At 42.8% G+C, this 21,423-nt stretch overlaps 1 protein-coding gene across 1 annotated transcript in view; it reads right to left on the bottom strand.

The window, feature by feature from the left end:
- LOC140377342 (voltage-dependent T-type calcium channel subunit alpha-1I-like) overlaps positions 1 to 21,423 on the bottom strand; it is a 302,547-nt gene that overhangs the window by 80,331 nt on the left and 200,793 nt on the right. Inside the window, exons 20-21 of the mRNA XM_072462718.1 lie at positions 20,452 to 20,575; positions 18,495 to 18,563 (exon numbers count right to left, since the gene is read on the bottom strand). Of these exons, the coding sequence (XP_072318819.1) occupies positions 18,495 to 18,563; positions 20,452 to 20,575 (193 nt within the window). The remainder of the gene's footprint in view (positions 1 to 18,494; positions 18,564 to 20,451; positions 20,576 to 21,423) is intronic.

Here is a 21,423-nt window from a genome sequence, read left to right as displayed (position 1 = left end):
ATTGAGGACGTTTGTGAGAATTTTGTTCATTGACAATGACAATAAACCTTTTCTGATCTTTCTGATTCTAAACAAGGACTAAACTAGGGGTAAAGAGGAAGTCTTGGTCCACCTCAAGTCCTTCACCTCCCCCCTGCTGGACCCTCTCCCGGGATCCTACGCCAAGATCCTGTTTGTGGACTTCAGCTCTGCATTCAACACCACCTCCTGCTCTGCTCCAGGACAAGCTCTCCGACTATCAGCACAGGAGCTCCACAGGGCTGTGTACTTTCTCCTCTGCCCTTCTCCCTGCACACAAACTGCTGCACCTCCAGCCATGACTCTGTAAAACTGATCAAGTTTGCGGACGACACCCCCCTCATCAGGCTCATCTCAGACGGGGATAAGTCTGTCTACAGGAGGTGGAGCGGCTGGTGTCCTGGTGCAGTGGTAACAACCTGGAGTTCAACGCCCAGAAAACAGTGGAGATGATGGACATCAAGAAAGTCACAGCCCCCCAGCCCCCCCTCACCATCACGGACTCCTCCATCACCACCGTAGACTCCATCCGCTTTCCCAGCACTATCACCCAGGATGGGTGCGCAGCTGAGGAAAGCCAAGCTGCCAGAGCAGATGATGGTGCAGTTCTACACGGCCATCATTGAGTCCATCCTCACCTCCTCCATCACCTCCTCCATCACCTCCTCCATCACCTCCTCCATCACCTCCTCCATCACCGTGTGGTATGCTGGAGCCACAGCCAGGGACAAACAGAGACTACAGTGCATTGTGCCTCTGCTGAGAAAGGCGATCGGCTGCAGACTTCCATCTCTGCAGGACCTGTACATCTCCAGGACTCTGGGACGAGCAGGTCGGATCACAGCCGACCCTTCTCACCCTGGACACGGACTATTTGAGCCACTCCCCTCATGCAGGAGGCCACTCCCCTCAGGCAATAGGCCACTCCCCTCAAGCAGGAGGCCACTCCCCTCAGGCAGGAGGCCACTCCCCTCAGGCAGGAGGCCACTCCCCTCAGGCAGGAGGCTACGGTCCATCTGGACCAGAACCTCCCGCCACAAGAACAGTTTCTTTCCCTCTGCTGTCGGACTCATGAACACTTCATAAACACTGTCACTTTAACCATCACTTAATCCCTCACTGCACTGTTCACTTTCTGCACTACATCTGTATCTGTACAACTGTAAATTTGTGCACATATCAAGCCTATTTTTATTTTTATTCCTTTTCTTATCTGATAGCTTATTGTTATTGTTATTCTTATATCCCATAGTAGATTTAAATTGTTCCTCTTTTGACTTTTTCATTGTTCATTGTTTTATGTTGCACCAAATCACCAAGACAAGTTCCTAAGTTTGTGAATTTTGTTCACTGACAATGGCAATGAACCCTTTTTGATTCTGATTCTGATTATTCATAAGCCGCGTTACACGTTTCACTTTTTGCTTATTTTCACTTGTTTTGTCAAAAGTGTCTGGTGACATGACAGGGATGAAAGCTGTTGTGTCTCCTGAAGCTGTTGTCTCTCACTGATCTGAACAGGCTCCGTGTGTCAGTTATCATGAGCTCTTGTCTGTGCCACATGAGCCCCGGGGGATCGTGGGTAATTATCCCGCCCTGATGCATGATGGGGAATCCCTGTGAGGATCAGAGATGGTGGTCATGTCGGAGCAGCTGTTGTCTGGATCAGACAGCAGAGCGCTTTCACTGTGGTTTACGTTCAGAAGATGAAATCAAAATGTGAGATAAATACAATGAAACCAACAGACACAAAAACACACGGCGCAACAAACATGGAACTAAAACAATGCTGGACGAAGTACTCTATTTAGTTGAAATGTATAGATTGTCTCTCAATGCCTCTCCTTGAACCGACACCTTAACGTGGTGGAGGGGTTTGAGCGCCCGTATGATCCCAGGAGCTATGTTGTCGGGGGCTTCAAGCCCCTGGTCGGGTCTCCCAAGGCAAACAGGTCCTAGGTGACGGGTCAGACAATGATCGGTTCAGAAGCCTCTTGTGATGACAAAAAGAACAAGGCCATTTACGTCACCGGGATTGGCGTCACCGGGGCCCCATCCTGGAGCAGGCCTAGGATGGGTGCTCGATGGCGAGCGCCTGGTGGCCGGGTCTTACCCCACGAGACCGGGCACAGCCCGAAAGAGCGACGTGGGGCCGCCCTCCCGTTGGCCCACCACCTGCAGGAGGATCCATAAGGGGCCGGTGCAAAGAGATCTGGGCGGCAGTCGACGGCAGGGTCCTCGGCAACCAGATCTCCAGACACAGAGACTAACTCTGGGGACATGGAATGTCACCTCACTGGGGGGGAAAGAGCCTGAGCTTGTGCAGGAGGTTGAGCGATACCGACTAGATATAGTCGGGCTCACCTCCATGCACAGTTCGGGCTCTGGAACCCATCTCCTCGAGAGGGGCTGGACGGTCCACTTCTCTGGTGTTGCCCGCGGGGAGAGGCGGCGGGCTGGTGTGGGCTTATAGCCCCTCAGCTCAGCCGCCACGTGTTGGAGTTCACCCCAGTGAACGAGACGGTCACGGGGGACAGGTCTCTCACTGTTGTGGCGGCCTACGGGCCGAACAGCAGTGCAGAGTACCCGGCCTTCTTGGAGTCCTTGGGAGGGGTACTGGACAGTGCACCGACCGGGGACTCCGTTGTTCTACTGGGGGACTTCAACGCCCACGTGGGCATTGACAGTGACACCTGGGGAGGGGTGATCGGGAAGAACGGCTTCCCCGATCTGAACCCGAGCGGTGTTCAGTTATTGGACTTCTGTGCTTGCCACGGATTGTCCATAAAGAACACCATGTTCAAGCACAAGGGTGTCCATCAGTGCACATGGCACCAGGACACCCTAGGCCGGAGGTCAATGATCGACTTTGTTGTCGTGTCATCTGACCTCCGGCCGTGTGTCTTGGACACTTGGGTGAAGAGAGGTACAGAGTTGCCAACCGGTCACCACCTGGTGGTGAGTTGGATCCGCTGGCGGAGGAGGAAGCCGGACAGACTTGGCAGACCCAAGCGCATTGTGAGGGTCTGTTGGGAACGTCTAGTGGAGTCCTCTGTCAGTAGGGTATTCAACTCGCACCTCCGGGAGAGCTTCTCCCATGTCCCGGGGAAGGTTGGGGACATTGAGTCCGAGTGGACCATGTTCTCCGCCTCCATTGTTGATGCGGCTGCTCGGAGCTGTGGTCGCAAGGTCTCCGGTGCCTGTCGTGGCGGCAACCCCAGAACCCGGTGGTGGACACCGGAAGCAAGGGATGCCGTCAGACTGAAGAAGGAGGCCTATCAGGACACTCTGGCTTGTAGGTCTCCTGAGGTCATCGACAGGTATCGGCAGGCCAAGCGAGCCGCGGCTCGTGCTGTCGCAGAGGCAAAAACCCGGGCCAGGGAGGAGTTCGGGGAGGCCATGGAGAAGGACTATCGGTCGGCCCCGAAGAAATTCTGGCAAACCGTCCGGCGCCTCAGGAGGGGGAAGCAGTGCCTCACCAACACCGTTTACGGTACGGGTGGAGGCCTGCTGACCTCGACTGGGGATGTTGTCGGACGGTGGAAGGAACACTTTGAGGACCTCCTTAATCCCTAAGTCACGTCTTCCGAAGAGGAAGCAGAGACCGGGGACTCGGAGGCTGGCTCATCCATCACCCAAGCTGAAGTCACTGAGGTTGTTCGCAAACTCCTCAGTGGCAGGGCTCCGGGGGTGGATGAGATCCGCCCTGAGTACCTAAAGTATCTGGATGTTGTAGGACTGTCTTAGTTGACACGTCTCTGCAACGTCGCGTGGCGGTCGGGGACCGTGCCTCTGGACTGGCAGACCGGGGTGGTGGTCCCTCTGTTCAAGAAGGGGGACCGGAGGGTGTGTTCCAACTACAGAGGGATCACACTCCTCAGCCTCCCGGGTAAGGTCTATTCCAATGTACTGGAGAGGAGAATCCGACCGATAGTCGAACCTCGATTTCAGGAGGAGCAGAGTGGTTTCGGTCCCGTTCGTGGAACACTGGACCAGCTCTTTACTCTCCATCGGGTGCTCGAGGGTTCATGGGAGTTTGCCATTGCCAGTTAGTTCATAATTTTTATTGACAGAATTTCTAGGCGCAGTCAGGGGTCGGAGGGTGTGGTCAGGGGTCGGAGGGTGTCCGGTTTGGGGACCACAGGATCTCATCTCTGCTGTTTGCAGACGATGTTGTCCTGATGGCTCCATCAAACCCGGACCTGCAGCATGCACTGGGACGGTTTGCAGCCGAGTGTGAAGCGGCTGGGATGAGAATCAGCACCTCCAAATCCGAGGCCATGGTTCTCGACAGGAAGAAGGTGGCTTGCCCTCTCCAGGTGGGTGGGGTGTTCTTGCCCCAAGTGGAGGAGTTCAAGTATCTTGGGGTCTTGTTCACGAGTGAGGGAAGGATGGAGCGTGAGATTGACAGGCGGATCGGTGCAGCGGCCCCGGGGAAGACCCAGGACACGCTAGAGAGACTATGTCTCTCGGCTGGCCTGGGAACGCCTCGGAATCCCCCCGGAGGAGTTGGAGGAAGTGTCTGGGGAAAGGGAAGTCTGGGAGTCCCTGCGCAGACTGCTGCCCCCGCGACCCGGCCCCGGATAAAGCGGAAGAAGATGGATGGATGGATGGATGGTATTGATACAGAGGCAAAAAACAAACAAAAAAACTTAAAAGTATCGCATTTAAAAATCAACTTGACAGAAGACACATTATGCTTTTGTCGCTATAATTATAATCTATGACACCCAAGGACCAATATTTTATATATTGGACATTTTAAATTGCAATATTGACCTAAAACAACTTGAAGGACAAATATTCTGCAATATTTGTAATCTTATTGGTAAATATGCTCTTAAGTAACTTTACGTTGGCATCACACACACAAAATTTGCCTACTTCATGTCACTCTTGCTTTCTCCCCGTCAAGAACTGACCTTTAGGCTCCATCTACTGGCAGCAGAGGGAGTTACACAGGTGATATAAATAAATGCTAACTAGCCTCTGACATGGTAATGTAGCCACGCAGGTATAACGATCATGATTTGATCGAACGAGTCTGGAGATGGACCCCCAGATATCTAGTGTTTTTGTGAGGCTCAGAGAAGATGAGCTCGTAAACAGAATGAATAAAACAAGTGAGTGAAGCTAAGGGATCATCTCAAAATAGGTTGAAGCTGAAAATACTTAATTTTTTTCGTCTCTCTCTGGACCCCCTCCCCCCACCAAAAGACTTAAGACTGGCTTCACATAAAATTGTACGCGTTGATAAAACGATAATAGCTTGATAGACCTGCTCACCTCTAGTGAACATCCCTGAACATCCTTTGGTAAGTTTATATTTAGAAGTTATGAATTCTCCAAATAATGTCACCTGTCGCGCATGTTTGTTTACTCAATCCACATGGTCCACGGGCCATAGGGGCCCTAGGGGCCCTACGGCACATCCCATTCAACCCAAACTGTGAGATGACCACATTGAGATCGTCTCAAGAGGATGAGAGAGTGAGAAACTCATGTTTCTTGTCAAAACCTGTAATTGTCAATTGCCTGAGTTTAGACCTTAGACATGTCAGAATGACAGAAGCAGGACACGCCCTTTTGTCTCAGTGAGAATCTCACGTCTTCTGTGATTGGCCGAAACCTCATGTGGGTTTGTTTTGTTTCCTTCTTCCGGTCAGTGCGTAGCACGTTACTAGAGCCAAATCTCTTGATCATTTGCTGCGTCTTGCCGCAAAAAAAGCGTGTATAGTACACATTTACATCTATAATACACATGTACATGTATAATACACATGTACATGTATAATACACATTTACATCTATAATACACATGTACATGTATAATACACATGTACATGTATAATACACATTTAAATCTATAATACACATGTACATGTATAATACACATTTACATCTATAATACACATGTACATGTATAATACACATGTACATGTATAATACACATGTACATGTATAATACACATGTACATGTATAATACACATTTACATCTATAATACAAATGTACATGTATAATACACATGTACATGTATAGTACACATGTACATGTATAGTACACATGTACATCTATAATACACATGTACATGTATAATACACATGTACATGTATAGTACACATGTACATGTATAGTACACATGTACATCTATAATACACATGTACATGTATAATACACATTTACATCTTTAATACACATGTACATGTATAATACACATGTACATGTATAGTACACATGTACATCTATAATACACATGTACATGTATAATACACATTTACATCTATAATACACATGTACATGTATAATACACATGTACATGTATAATACACATGTACATGTATAATACACATTTACATCTATAATACAAATGTACATGTATAATACACATGTACATGTATAATACACATGTACATGTATAGTACACATGTACATGTATAGTACACATGTACATCTATAATACACATGTACATGTATAATACACATGTACATGTATAGTACACATGTACATGTATAGTACACATGTACATCTATAATACACATGTACATGTATAATACACATTTACATCTTTAATACACATGTACATGTATAGTACACATGTACATGTATAGTACACATGTACATCTATAATACACATGTACATGTATAATACACATTTACATCTTTAATACACATGTACATGTATAGTACACATGTACATGTATAGTACACATGTACATGTATAATACACATGTACATGTATAATACACATGTACATGTATAATACACATGTACATGTATAGTACACATGTACATGTATAGTACACATGTACATGTATAATACACATGTACATGTATAATACACATGTACATGTATAGTACACATGTACATGTATAGTACACATGTACATGTATAATACACATTTACATCTATAATACACATGTACATGTATAATACACATTTACATCTATAATACACATGTACATGTATAATACACATTTACATCTATAATACACATGTACATGTATAATACACATGTACATGTATAATACACATTTACATCTATAATACAAATGTACATGTATAATACACATGTACATGTATAATACACATGTACATGTATAGTACACATGTACATGTATAGTACACATGTACATCTATAATACACATGTACATGTATAATACACATGTACATGTATAGTACACATGTACATGTATAGTACACATGTACATCTATAATACACATGTACATGTATAATACACATTTACATCTTTAATACACATGTACATGTATAGTACACATGTACATGTATAGTACACATGTACATGTATAATACACATTTACATCTTTAATACACATGTACATGTATAGTACACATGTACATGTATAGTACACATGTACATGTATAATACACATGTACATGTATAATACACATGTACATGTATAATACACATGTACATGTATAGTACACATGTACATGTATAGTACACATGTACATGTATAATACACATGTACATGTATAATACACATGTACATGTATAGTACACATGTACATGTATAGTACACATGTACATCTATAATACACATTTACATCTATAATACACATGTACATGTATAATACACATGTACATGTATAGTACACATGTACATGTATAATACACATTTACATCTTTAATACACATGTACATGTATAGTACACATGTACATGTATAGTACACATGTACATGTATAATACACATGTACATGTATAATACACATGTACATGTATAATACACATGTACATGTATAGTACACATGTACATGTATAGTACACATGTACATGTATAATACACATGTACATGTATAATACACATGTACATGTATAGTACACATGTACATGTATAGTACACATGTACATGTATAATACACATTTACATCTATAATACACATGTACATGTATAATACACATTTACATCTATAATACACATGTACATGTATAATACACATTTACATCTATAATACACATGTACATGTATAATACACATGTACATGTATAATACACATGTACATGTATAATACACATTTACATCTATAATACAAATGTACATGTATAATACACATGTACATGTATAATACACATGTACATGTATAGTACACATGTACATGTATAGTACACATGTACATCTATAATACACATGTACATGTATAATACACATGTACATGTATAGTACACATGTACATGTATAGTACACATGTACATCTATAATACACATGTACATGTATAATACACATGTACATGTATAATACACATGTACATGTATAGTACACATGTACATGTATAGTACACATGTACATCTATAATACACATGTACATGTATAATACACATGTACATGTATAGTACACATGTACATGTATAGTACACATGTACATCTATAATACACATGTACATGTATAATACACATGTACAAACAGAGAACAGGAGGAATACTTCAAATGCCTCTCAGCACAAAGACCACGCCTGAAAACTCCACTAATAAAGGACTAAACTAGAGCACAACAAGGATTAAACCAGGTCTGAAACCAGGACTAAACCAGGATAAAACCAACACTAAACCAGGACTAAACCAAGACTAAACCAGGACTAAACTGGGATTAAACCAGGGCTGAAACCAGGACTAAACCAGTATACAATTATGACTAAACCAGGAATTAACCTGGGAAATTAAACTAGGATGAAAATGGGTCTGAATCAAGGATTGAACTAGACCACAACCAGGATTCAACCAGGTCTGAAACCAGGACTAAACCAGGAATTAAACCAGGACCAAACCAAGAACTATACCAGACTAACCCAAGAACTAAACCAGCACCAAACCAAGGACTAAACCAGGCAAGGCAAGGCAAGGCAAGTTTATTTGTAGAGCACATTTCATACACAAGGCAATTCAAAGTGCTTCACAGCAGGAAAAATGCATTCAAATCACAAAGAAATTACAGAAATACAATAAAATTAACTAAATTAAAAATTATCAATCCAACTGATTTTCTAAACTAATAAAATCACAAACAAAAGAGAAGAGTGCAAAGAAAAAATCCTTTTAGTCATATGCGCAGCTAAACAAAACAGTTTTTAGCTTAGATTTGAACATTGTCAGAGTAGAAGCCTGTCTCACATCTTCAGGAAGACTGTTCCAGATTTTAGCTGCATAAAACTGAAACGCAGATTGCCCATGTTTTGTCCTGACTCTGGGCACCAGCAGGAGGCCGGTCCCTGAGGTCCTCAGAGTCCGAGATGGTTCATATGGCACTAACATATCCAAGATGTACTTTGGTGCTAGGCCATGGAGAGACTTGTACACAAGCAGAGCTGCTTTAAAGTCTATTCTCTGAGCCACAGGGAGCCAGTGCAGAGACCTGAGAACAGGACTAATGTGATCATACTTCCTGGTTCTAGTCAGGACCCGAGCAGCAGCGTTCTGGATGTACTGCAGCTGTTTTACAGCTCGTTTGGAGAGACCAGTGAGCAGGCCGTTACAGTAGTCTAATCTACTGGAGACAAACGCGTGGATAAGTCTCTCTAAATCTGGTTTTGACACTATATTTTTGATTTTGGCAATGTTTTTTAGATGGTAAAAAGCTGCTGATGTTATTGATTTGACGTGGCTATTAAAGTTCAAGTCTGAGTCCATTATTACCCCCAGATTTCTAATTTGGTTTGTAGGTTTTAGAGCGAGACTCTGGAGGTGACCGCTAACACTTTCTCTTTGTTTCTGTGGGCCAAAAACGATTATTTCAGTCTTGTCTGAGTTCAGCTGGAGAAAGTTGTTTTGCATCCACAAACTGATCTGTTGGATGCAGTGACAGAGTGAATCTACTGGTCCATAGTCACCTGCCGATAGTGAAACATAGATCTGAGTGTCGTCTGCATAATTGTGATAGGACACATTTTCACTGCGTATCAACTGACCCAACGGCAGCATGTAGAGGTTGAACAGAAGGGGACCCAGGACTGACCCTTGGGGCACTCCACAGGTCAGGGTCATGTGGTCTGAGACACAGCTACCAATTTCAACAAAGTACTTCCTGTCTTCCAGATAGGACCTTAACCAGTTTAGGGCAGTGCCAGTGATGCCCACCCAGTCCTCTAGTCTCTGTAAGAGGATCCCATGATCGACAGTGTCAAAAGCAGCACTCAGATCTAACAGAATTAAGACTGAGGCTTTGCCCGTGTCAGTGTTCAGGCGGATGTCATTTGTCACCTTGACAAGAGCAGTCTCAGTGCTGTGATGAGGTCTAAAACCTGACTGAAAAACATCAAATGAGTTGTTTATTAAGAGGAAATCTGTGAGCTGTTGGTAAACAACCTTTTCAAGGACTTTGCCCCAAAATGGCAGATTAGAGATGGGCCGGTAATGACTCAGTACTGCGGCATCAAGACTGCTCTTCTTTAGGAGAGGCTTTATGACCGCAGTTTTCAAAGACATTGGGAATGTTCCAGATTGAAGCGACATGTTAACTATGTGAGTGAATGGTGCTAACAAACTGTTCAGCACAGACTTTAGAAATTTGGTGGGTAACACATCAAGGCAGCATGTAGATGAACTCAGACTGGTGATGATCTCATGGACAGTTTTGTCAGTTACTGGTGCAAAGTGAGTCAGCTCTAAGTGTCTTGGTGGTTTTAGGGTAATTTTTTGCATTGTGGGATTTATAGCATTTTTAATGCCCTGAACTTTGTCATTAAAGAATAATGCAAACTCATTACACTTGGATGTGGAAATGAGTTCTAACGGCAGCTGAGCTGGAGGGTTTGTTAATCTGTTTACTGTGGCAAACAGGACACGCGAGTTGTTACTGCAGCTTCCAATTATTTCAGAAAAATATCTTTCCCTAGTTCTACATAAGATTAGGTTGTACATATTCAGCTTTTCTTTGTAAATCTCTTTTTGAACCTGGAGCTTTGACTTGCGCCATTTCCGTTCGGCCCTGCGGCACTCCCTTTTCTGTGCCCTGACCGAATCATCATTTCTCCACGGCGCCTTCTGCTTATTTTTAACCATTTTAGCCTTTATAGGGGCGATGGTGTCCAGAACATTCAAAACACTAGATGTAACAGAGTTCAACAAATCATTTACATTAGAACATGAGACATTTTCGAAGTTTATCATTTCCATAAACAGTGCACCTGTGCCATCACTTATGTGTCTCCTCTGAACAACTGCAGGACCAACCGGAGGTTTGGGAGAAACAGACAGGTCAAAGAAGACACAGAAATGATCAGACAGAGCAACATCGATCACATTAACATTTGAAATATTTACCCCCTTTGTAATTATGAGATCTAGAGTGTGTCCTTTGCTGTGGGTGGGGCCTCTCACATGCTGAGTAAGACTGAAGGTTTCAAGGACAGCATCAAGCTCTTTAGCGTTTCTGTCACAAATATTATCAACATGCACATTGAAATCACCTGTAATGACCAAACCATCAAAGTCTGTGCATATGACTGAAAGCATCTCAGTAAAATCATCAATAAAACTTTGGCAGTGCTGGGGAGGCTTGTATAAAACAATGAAGAGAATGGATGGAGACCGTTTTAGCTCCATTTTAAAGGATACATACTCAAAACCAGTACTAAACCAAGAACTAAACAAGCACCAAACAAAGAACTAAACCAGCACAAAACCAATAATTAAACCAGGACTAAATCAAGAACTAAACAAGGACCAAACCAAGAACTAAAAAAGCACCAAACCAAGAACTGAACCAGGACTAAAGCAGCACCAAACAAATAACTAAACCAGGACTAAAGCAGGAACTAAACCAGGACTAAATCAAGACCTAAACAAGCACCAAACCAAGAGCTTAACCAGGACCAAACAAAGAACTTAACCAGGACTAAAGAAAGAACTAAACCAGGACTAAAGAAAGAACTAAACAAGCACCAAACCAAGAACTAAACCAGGACTAAACCATTTGTGAACAAGGACAGCCCCGTCACTGCAGATAATGCTGCTTTTAAAAGTCACTTGAGTTTTAGACAAAGAAAAGTCTTACATTTGTAACTTCTGCCTTCACACAGTTCAGATTCGCAGTACACATGTTTTACTACCTTTTCCTGTATCTGGTTTTATCTGAGGAGCATTTCCCGCAGCAATGCCGTGCAAATATTGATTCCACTCGACTCCTTTTCTGAGTTCAAAAAGACGAGGTTTGTGAAAGAGGAAATTGGACAAATGTGTTACAAGTCCAATAAAAAGTGCTGTGTGGGGGAGAGTGTTAAAGTCTGAGGAAGTTACGGTTTTCCATTTGGGATAAAGAAAATGAGGTGCACTATAACTCTGGAAAATACAATAATAAAGACTCAATCAGGACTGAACCGGGACTGAACAAGGTCAACGTGGACTAAATCAAGACCAAAAACTGGTCCAAACTAAAATAATGCCATGTGGAAACAGTAGAGTAATGTGGAACTTAATCAGTTCTAAACTTAAGCATGTGTGATTTCAAAGTCCATATGAAGGTGCTCCTGTTTTTCTAATTATGATTTCATTTGGCGGGATTTTAATGGCTCCCTCTAAACCGGACTAAAGCTGGACTAAATCAGGTATTTAAAAAAGTGAGAAGAGAACCAGCTAACCTAATCACCAAATCAGGACATACCGTAGACCAAGAGGACAGGAGCGCAGAAGGAGAGAGGAGAGCGAGAGATGATTACGGCGCAGGGCCAGGTATAATTTATGAGAATATAACAAGACATATTGGAAAAATTAATTCAAACTTTATTAATCCCTCAGGGGAAATTCAAACGATCAGGCCTTTGCAAATGAAGTCGTTCAGAGCTAATAGTTTCTGCCACAGACTGACGGATCCTAATAGAGTCTTCCCCAAGTAGCTTTTGCTGCCCTCTGCTGGTCAAACATCTTGTGGAGTCATTTAAGCCAGATGACCTTCCTGATGCAACAAGCCACAAAACAGAGTCCGAACGAAGATTACAGATCATTTTAACTCTTTTTAATTCCCTCAAAGATAGTCATTTGGACGATGTATCAGTCTGAAGTTACTGGTCTGAGGAGCAAGATTTTTAACCTGAAACTTTGCCTTCAACGTTTCCTTGAATTGTTTACTTGCGTAAGGACTTTCAAAATGCAGAGGTCCAAATTTAAGTGTACAGTATAGTGTATATTAATAACAAAATGAAAATGTGTAGAAAAAGTCATCAGGAATACGTTTTAAAATTCAAGGCGTTTCAACTTCCATCTGAAAGTCATTTTAAATTGATAACTTCAAAATAACTTCCACATAACTGTAAGTTTTGAAACAGAAACGGAAAACCACACTCTGGAGATTTAATGTCAGTCTAGTTAAGGACATATGTAGAGGACAGCGACAAAGGAGACATTTCCCCACACATTCTTTGGGATGTCGCTAAGGCAATTTTGAGGGTCAAAAAAGAAACAAAAGTTCGAAAAGCAACAATTTACCGCATCTGGCCCGCCAAACGTTTTAATTCGGCCCGCCGAACATTTCAAATTCATATTTATTTTTTTCCCCCATTCATAGACCCGTAGTTACATCCGTAACCGTTTTTATCGCTAAAACTAAACGTCCCACAATGCCGCTGGTGGCCGCCCCTCCCCGCGCAGCTCTTCACTGCCCTGTGTGCACTGAGGAGGAAGAAGTGCTGAGGGAAGTAAGACGTGCGTTTGTGCACTTTACAGCACTTTACAGCACTTTACAGCACTTACACACCTCAGAGCAGAGGTCTGAGCGAGGACAGAGACGTGTGGCTTTAGGAAACACGTGGAAGAAAGAAAGGAGACGGTTTTGTGGATGTTAGAGTTTTGCTAAAAGTGGAGCTAATGTGGAGTTAACAACAAGAAAACTAACTTCTGTGATGATGCTCTGAGGAAAACATCCAAACCAGTGCAAACATGGACAGATCAGAAGCCACAGGTAAAACACAGCTCAGAGTGTAATAAAGTATGAACATGACTGTGTCCACACTAATGTGACTGTGTCCACACTAATGTGACTGTGTCCACACTAATGTGACTGTGTCCACACTAATGTGACTGTGTCCACACTAATGTGACTGTGTCCACACTAATGTGACTGTGTCCACACTAATGTGACTGTGTCCACACTAATGTGACTGTGTCCACACTAATGTGACTGTGTCCACACTAATGTGACTGTGTCCACACTAATGTGACTGTGTCCACACTAATGTGACTGTGTCCACACTAATGTGACTGTGTCCACACTAATGTGACTGAACACAAACACAATGACCTCATTTGAGTCACTACATGAATCATTTTGTCACTAAGATCAGCTTAAACTATGAAAATATGAGTGAAGCTCATATTGAGTTTGAGCAGAAACATGTCTGTGATAAGAACATTTCACATCATAAATCACATCAAAAGTCCATGTTCCTGTTCCTGCTGCTGCATGAATATGGACTCCCCAACTATTACTAGGCTGTAAAAAAGCTATGTATTTTATTTTGTACATAATATTTGGCCCATGATTTGAGAAAAGAGTTTGTTTTGATGGAACACTGTGGCTCATAACTTAACCTCCTTAAACGCTCCACGTGTGTTTGTATTTAGTGCTGAGTCAGGTGTACAGAGAACTACAGAGAACTACAGAGAACTACATATAACTACATATAACTACAGAGAACTACAGAGAACTACATATAACTACATATAACTACAGAGAACTACAGAGAACTACAGAGAACTACAGAGAACTACATATAACTACAGAGAACTACAGAGAACTACAGAGAACTACATATAACTACAGAGAACTACAGAGAACTACAGAGAACTACAGAGAACTACATATAACTACATATAACTACAGAGAACTACAGAGAACTACAGAGAACTACATATAACTACAGAGAACTACAGAGAACTACAGAGAACTACAGAGAACTACATATAACTACATATAACTACATATAACTACAGAGAACTACAGAGAACTACAGAGAACTACATATAACTACAGAGAACTACAGAGAACTACAGAGAACTACAGAGAACTACATATAACTACAGAGAACTACAGAGAACTACAGAGAACTACAGAGAACTACATAGAACTACATATAACTACAGAGAACTACAGAGAACTACAGAGAACTACATAGAACTACATATAACTACAGAGAACTACAAAGAACTACAGAGAACTACATATAACTACAGATAATTACAGAGAACTACAGAGAACTACAGAGAACTACATATAACTACAGAGAACTACAAAGAACTACAGAGAACTACATATAACTACAGAGAACTACAAAGAACTACAGAGAACTACATATAACTACAGAGAACTACAGAGAACTACATATAACTACAGAGAACTGCAGAGAACTACAGAGAACTACAGATAATTACAGACAATTACAGAGAACTACAGAGAACTACAGAGAACTACAGATAATTACAGAGAACTACAGAGAACTACAGAGAACTACAGAGCGGTGGAAATAGTAGTACATTTAAAAGGTTTTTTAGATCTTGAGTAGTTTATTTTGTTACAAAGTTAAATGCAATATTTTTGAGTTCTAAATACTTCTGACTAACTGTTTATCTCTGTAGATCTGAAGTTGTGATGCACATAAACTGAAGCACAGTGTTGCTGAAATTACACTTGTTTTTCTAAATACATTTCAGTTTATGAGAACAAACGTTATTCTTTTATGTTTTACGTTATTTTCGGCCCGCGACTCAGCCTGAGCGTCGAAATTGAAAATGAGTTTGACACCCCTGCTAGTGTAGAAGAAGACGTCAGTGGAAGCTTCAAACTGTTTTATTACAATCAGACTCATATTCACTGAGAGATGAGTCCAATGAGGAAGTGAATCTAGACGCGGCAGAATACAAAGACACATGTGGAGCGCTGACATGCGACACATGGCGGTCTGCAGTTTAGAACCTGCCACATTGAAATGACACTTACTTGGCCAGACTTGACTCACGGGTCAAAACACAACCCGGCATCACTACCATGGAGCATATCTTATCGTAAATATCTCATGTTGCAACGTAACACTCACCCGATAAGTACGAGTTCAGGAGCAGATGATCCAGATGTGAAGACACAGACACAGGTAAATCAGCTCACACAGTTATCAAGGACAGAGGGGACAGAGGGGACAGTAGGGACAGAGGGGACAGTAAGGACAGTTCAGATGTGTTCTCTGAATGTTAAACTTCAAAATGCTGTGTTTTATTACAATCCAACACATATTCACTGAGATATTGGTCTGATGAAGAGCTGAATTTGGACACGAGGACATATGATACAGCGGTCTGCAGTAAAAGTAAAACGTATCTACTGCAAATGTACTTAAGTATAAATATACCTCAAAATTTCCAAACTTTTCCACTTTGTTACTTTCCACCACTGCAGAAGACTTTTCTTGAATATTTATACTGCACAAACCGGAGCAGGAGCAGTGGCTCAATCTGTTAAGCATTATTATTGGGAAGGTTCAGGTTTACACCCCCCCACATTTGAAGATGAGAGATTATGTGGCCCCCCACTTTTCACAGCAGCGTCACTCTGAACTCTGACCTTCACGATGCTGCTCTGTTTCCCTGTCTCTCTCATCTATTTTGTGATGTGCAAACTGCCATGAAACTCCCTCTTTTAAGTGAACTCTCTGAGTTGCCGTGAATCTCCTTCTTTCTTCTGCTCCCAGTGATGTGTATGTGTGTGTGTATGTGTGAGTGTGTGTGTGCTGTGTGTGTATGTGTGTGTGTCTGTGTCTGTGTGTGTGTGTGTGTGTGAGTGTGTGTGTGTGTGAGTGTGTGTGTGTGTATGTGTGTGTCTGTGTGTGTGTGTGTGTCTGTGTGTGTGTCTGTCTGTGTGTGTGTGTGTCTGTGTGTGTGTGTGTATGTGTGTGTGTGTGTGTGTGTGTGTGTGTGTCTGTGTCTGTGTGTGTGTGTGTGTGTGTGAGTGTGTGTGTGTGTGTGAGTGTGTGTGTGTGTGTATGTGTGTGTGTCTGTCTGTCTGTCTGTCTGTGTGTGTGTGTGTGTGTGTGTGTGTGTCTGTCTGTGTGTGTGTGTGTCTGTGTGTGTGTGTCTGTGTGTGTGTGTGTGTGTGTCTGTGTGTGAGTGTGTGTGTGTGTCTGTGTGTGTGTGTGTGTGTGTGTGTGTGTCTGTCTGTGTGTGTGTGTGTGTGTGTGTGTGCAGAGAGGATCCGTGAATTGTTTCCCCCAAAGAGTGTGTCTTTAGGAGTTCCTTGGAGGCTGTATTTACGAGTGACTTTGTAAATCGTTGGAGTACTTCACAAAGGAGCCGGTGTAAAGTCACTCACAGATGGACTGAGCCTCTGTGTCGGCCTCAGAGACGAGTCTGTAACAAAATGATGAGGAAAACAACAATGGACTCTCTCCTTCTCCCTCTTGTGTCTCAGGATCACTGTTACCGAGGGAGATTGATTGATTTATCATAGTAGAGAATGGAAGTGAATGTTAAATTGAATATATATTGAACACAGATCTGGTCCAATGAACTGAGCCTGTTTATCTCCCTCAGGATGTTGAATACTTTATCTACAGTGTCCATGGCAGGAGTTTTAAGGCCCACATACATCGCTCGTAGTGATCTATTGACCTCAGTCTAATATTTCTGAGCAACAGGACGGTCCCAAAACACATGCTTCTTGGAAAAAGACAACCTGTGGGTAATTATTGTATCTCTAAAAACTGCACAGACTCCACCTTCAGGGGCCAACAAACTTGTAAAGAGTTCAAATTGTTACGCCTGATTTTGAGCAGAAGTGATTTTTGTCTGAGGAGTAAAATGAGAGAATCAGACGATGTAAAACTAGAGGAGCAGAGTTGTACAAAAATCAATGTTGTTTAAAAACTGCAGAAAGTGAGATTCAGGGTCAAGGGAGAAAGTGGAGAAACCAAAGAAGAAGAAGAAAAGTTTCCAGACTGAATCTCAGAGAGGATTAAAGGACTCCCAGAGGACAAGATTCAATGATTATTCCTCAAATTAACACAAACTCAACAGCAATACAGTACAATACAGTCAATGTAGGATCCAATTCCTCAACGTACTCTGATTTCAACCAGACAAAGAGGCTTGAAAAAACAGCATAAAGTTTAAATTGATATTATATTTTACAACGAGGGGTTCCTTGGTTGTTCTCCAGGTTCAAGACTAAAAGGTTTGGGAAGCTCAGCTGTAGAAAGTGCTTTTCAGTGTGTTGAGTTTTGTGCTGGAAACTGAACTCAGTGTTACCTGTGGACTTCATTCAAATCCTAATCTCTTAATATCTTATTCTCATACAGTATGATTTGTGTAGAATACTGTACATGTTTACTATGTATTTAACTTTTCGTTAACGTTTTATATCTATGACAATACAGTGAGCATCAAAGTTATGTCAGTTATGTTTTTTACACGGGGGGCAACACTTCAGACCATGAAGACCACCATGAGCTCCATAAAGTCCTGTTGAAAAGCACAAACCTTGACGGTCATCTCTGTGACAAAGATGGCGGTGAAGATGTAGTTGGAGATGGTCAGAAACAGACGCTCCTGAAACAGAGAGAAGGGCGAGATTAAACTCCGTGGCTCAGTGGCGTGTGCTGGGACGGGCAGAGGGTCCAGATTGGCAGCCACGCTTCAGTCAGTCTGTTCCAGGGCAGCTGTGGCCACAATAGTGTAATGCTGACACAAATGGACAATAGGCCTATTAGTGTGTACTACTTGTGTAGTTCTTCTCCAAAGCACTCTTCGCCTTGTGCACATTCCATGCATATTAACATGTCATGCAAAAATCAAATACTCTTATTGTATGGAAGATCAATAACACATGAGGGTGAGGAGCTCAGTCACACGGGAGGAGCTCGGAGTAGAGCCACTGCTCCTCTACATAGCAAGCCTTGAAATAATTATTTTTACGTCCCTGTCAACATGACAGGTACCGATCATTTGGTACCTGTCATGGCTAATTCTGAATCGGTCACAAGGAAAGGAAAACAGAATAACATAATTAATGAAAAATGAACTTTTATTAACATGTCTCTTTATCATTTACAGGCTGAGAAATAGATTTTCAAAGTTAGGGGCCAGGGGGGCCCCTACCTAAAAAAGTTAGGGGCCCCCCAGCAATTTCAGGGGCCCACAAGCGCGCGCGGCATCGCGGCGTCATAAGAACAAGATAAATGTGTTGTTTTAAACCTGGTTATTAGCATGTAAAACAATTTAAAGTACTTTTATTTGTTATTTGATATGAAGAGCACAAATACTGAATTCCTATAAACCAGAGATCATGATCTTTAATACTGTTTAATTTGATATAATAATGTTTCTTAGATACAAAATAAATACTGTTTACAGCATTTGACACAAGGAGATCTTGTGGAATATATAAAATCACAGCCTACAAAATAAACTACTAACATATATACATTGCCCCGATGCTAACAACTCCAAAGGGGGCGGGGCCCTTGGGGCCCTTGGATACTTCCACATTGACATTGTCCCTAATGTGCAAAATTACAGCTTTTGTTGCAAACAACTTTAAAAAGACTGAATTGCGAACTGAGGAGAGATTGACGCCCGCCAACCTCGATATCACTTGTGGCGCAAAATTAGACCGGGCATTTCCGAGTACAACCGAACGCAGCGGCCAATCAGATGCCCCCTTTCATCGACATTAGATCACGGACACCGCTCGGCCAATGAGAAGCGAGAAGACTGCGAAGTGGCATGTCTGTCAAAACGAAACTTAAGCCTGCCTTCCTCCGCTGTATAACTACAGCAATAATCGTGGTCTGTAGTACAGCGCGCCCGAGTTTGTGCATAGGAATTGCTTTGGGCACGTTCACGGCTGTTTTTGCCTATTAAAAATATGTATTACAGCGAAAAATTTGCGTCGGTCATTGTGTCCGGAGCGGTGATTTTCGAGTCGGTCAAAACTGATTTTTGCGTCGGTCATTGACAGTGTCCGGCCCGTTATTTCGAGGCTTGACGTAGAGAGGAGCCAGCTGAGGTGGCTCGGGCGTCTGTTCCGGATGCCTCCTGGGCGCCTCCCTGGGGAGGTGTTTCAGGCATGTCCCACCGGGAAGTCCCAGGACACAATGGAGGGAAAATGTCTCTCAGCTGACCTGGGAATGCCTCAGGATCCCCCTGGAGAAGCTGGAGGAAGTGTCTGGGGTGAGGGAAGCCTGGGAGTCCCTGCTTAGACTGCTGCCCCCGCAACCCGGCCCCGGATAAGCAGAAGAAGATGGATGTGACGGATTGAAAACAAATTGATCTTGACATCTCTACATGAACTTTAGGAAACTAAGTTTTTTTGTTTAGGACATTTTTGAACTAAAGTCTAATCCAGCTTCTGGCCTTATTGTAAAGTTCTGGTTGAAACACAGCTTGAACAACACTCCCAGTGCAAACATTCACATTTAGAGAATAGTGGACTCACCAAACTGCCCTGCAGGATCCTGGGCCGCTCCAAAGCCACAGTGATGCAGTTTAAGAAGATGAAGACTAGGACCACGTAATCAAAGAGTTTGTGAGCGATGATGGACTGACACAGCAGACGGAACCTGCACAAACATCAAGACAAAGTGTCACTGAGAGAACTAGATCAGGAGAGGACAACAAGCAAAAGGTTCCATCAGATTGAAAATAAAACAGTGTCCAGATGACTTTGATGTCTTTTCTACCACAGACCACTACTGGACAAATGAGGGATTACACTGACTTCAATCATCAGAGGCCTTTTATGTCAGTCTAGGAGAAGCACAGAGGACAAGGAAGGACAGTGACACAGGAAGGACAAGGAAGGACAGTGACACAGGAAGGACAGTGACACAGGGGGGACAGTGGCACTGGGGGGACAGTGACACAGGGGGGACAGTGACACAGGGGGGACAGTGAGACAGGAGGGACAGTGACACAGGGGGGACAGTGAGACAGGGGGGGCAGTGACACAAGGGGGACAGTGAGACAGGGGGGACAGTGACACAAGGGGGACAGTGAGACAGGGGGGACAGTGAGACAGGAGGGACAGGTTAGGGTTAGTAATGGCATTAATAAAAGGGAGATACAATCTTCAGTCTAAAATCAGCCGCTGCTTTCATCGTTGGGAATGAGTGATTGGAGACTAAATGTGCAGAATACTAAAGCATGAAATATAAAACAAACACATGATCTACACTTTTATGATGAAACAGCATTATACAAAGGTTCAAGGTCCATTTATCATGAAGACACATTTAAAATAATCTGTGGAGGCAGAGGGAGAAAAGAAATGAGTGGTGCTGGTGTAAAAGGCCAATTTGAGTCAAACTGAGCTGTATTAAAATATGAGAGTGAAAGGTCAGGGTGTTATTGAGGGATAAATCACTGCAGGTGGATTACACATGGCCGCGTTGTGAAAGGGAACCTGCTG

Source organism: Eucyclogobius newberryi, unplaced genomic scaffold (assembly GCF_026437365.1).
Source record: "Eucyclogobius newberryi isolate DKJ021-1_F unplaced genomic scaffold, fEucNew1.0.hap1 SCAF_4, whole genome shotgun sequence".
NCBI lineage: Eukaryota > Metazoa > Chordata > Actinopteri > Gobiiformes > Gobiidae > Eucyclogobius > Eucyclogobius newberryi.
This window is presented reverse-complemented; position numbering and strand designations above follow the sequence as displayed.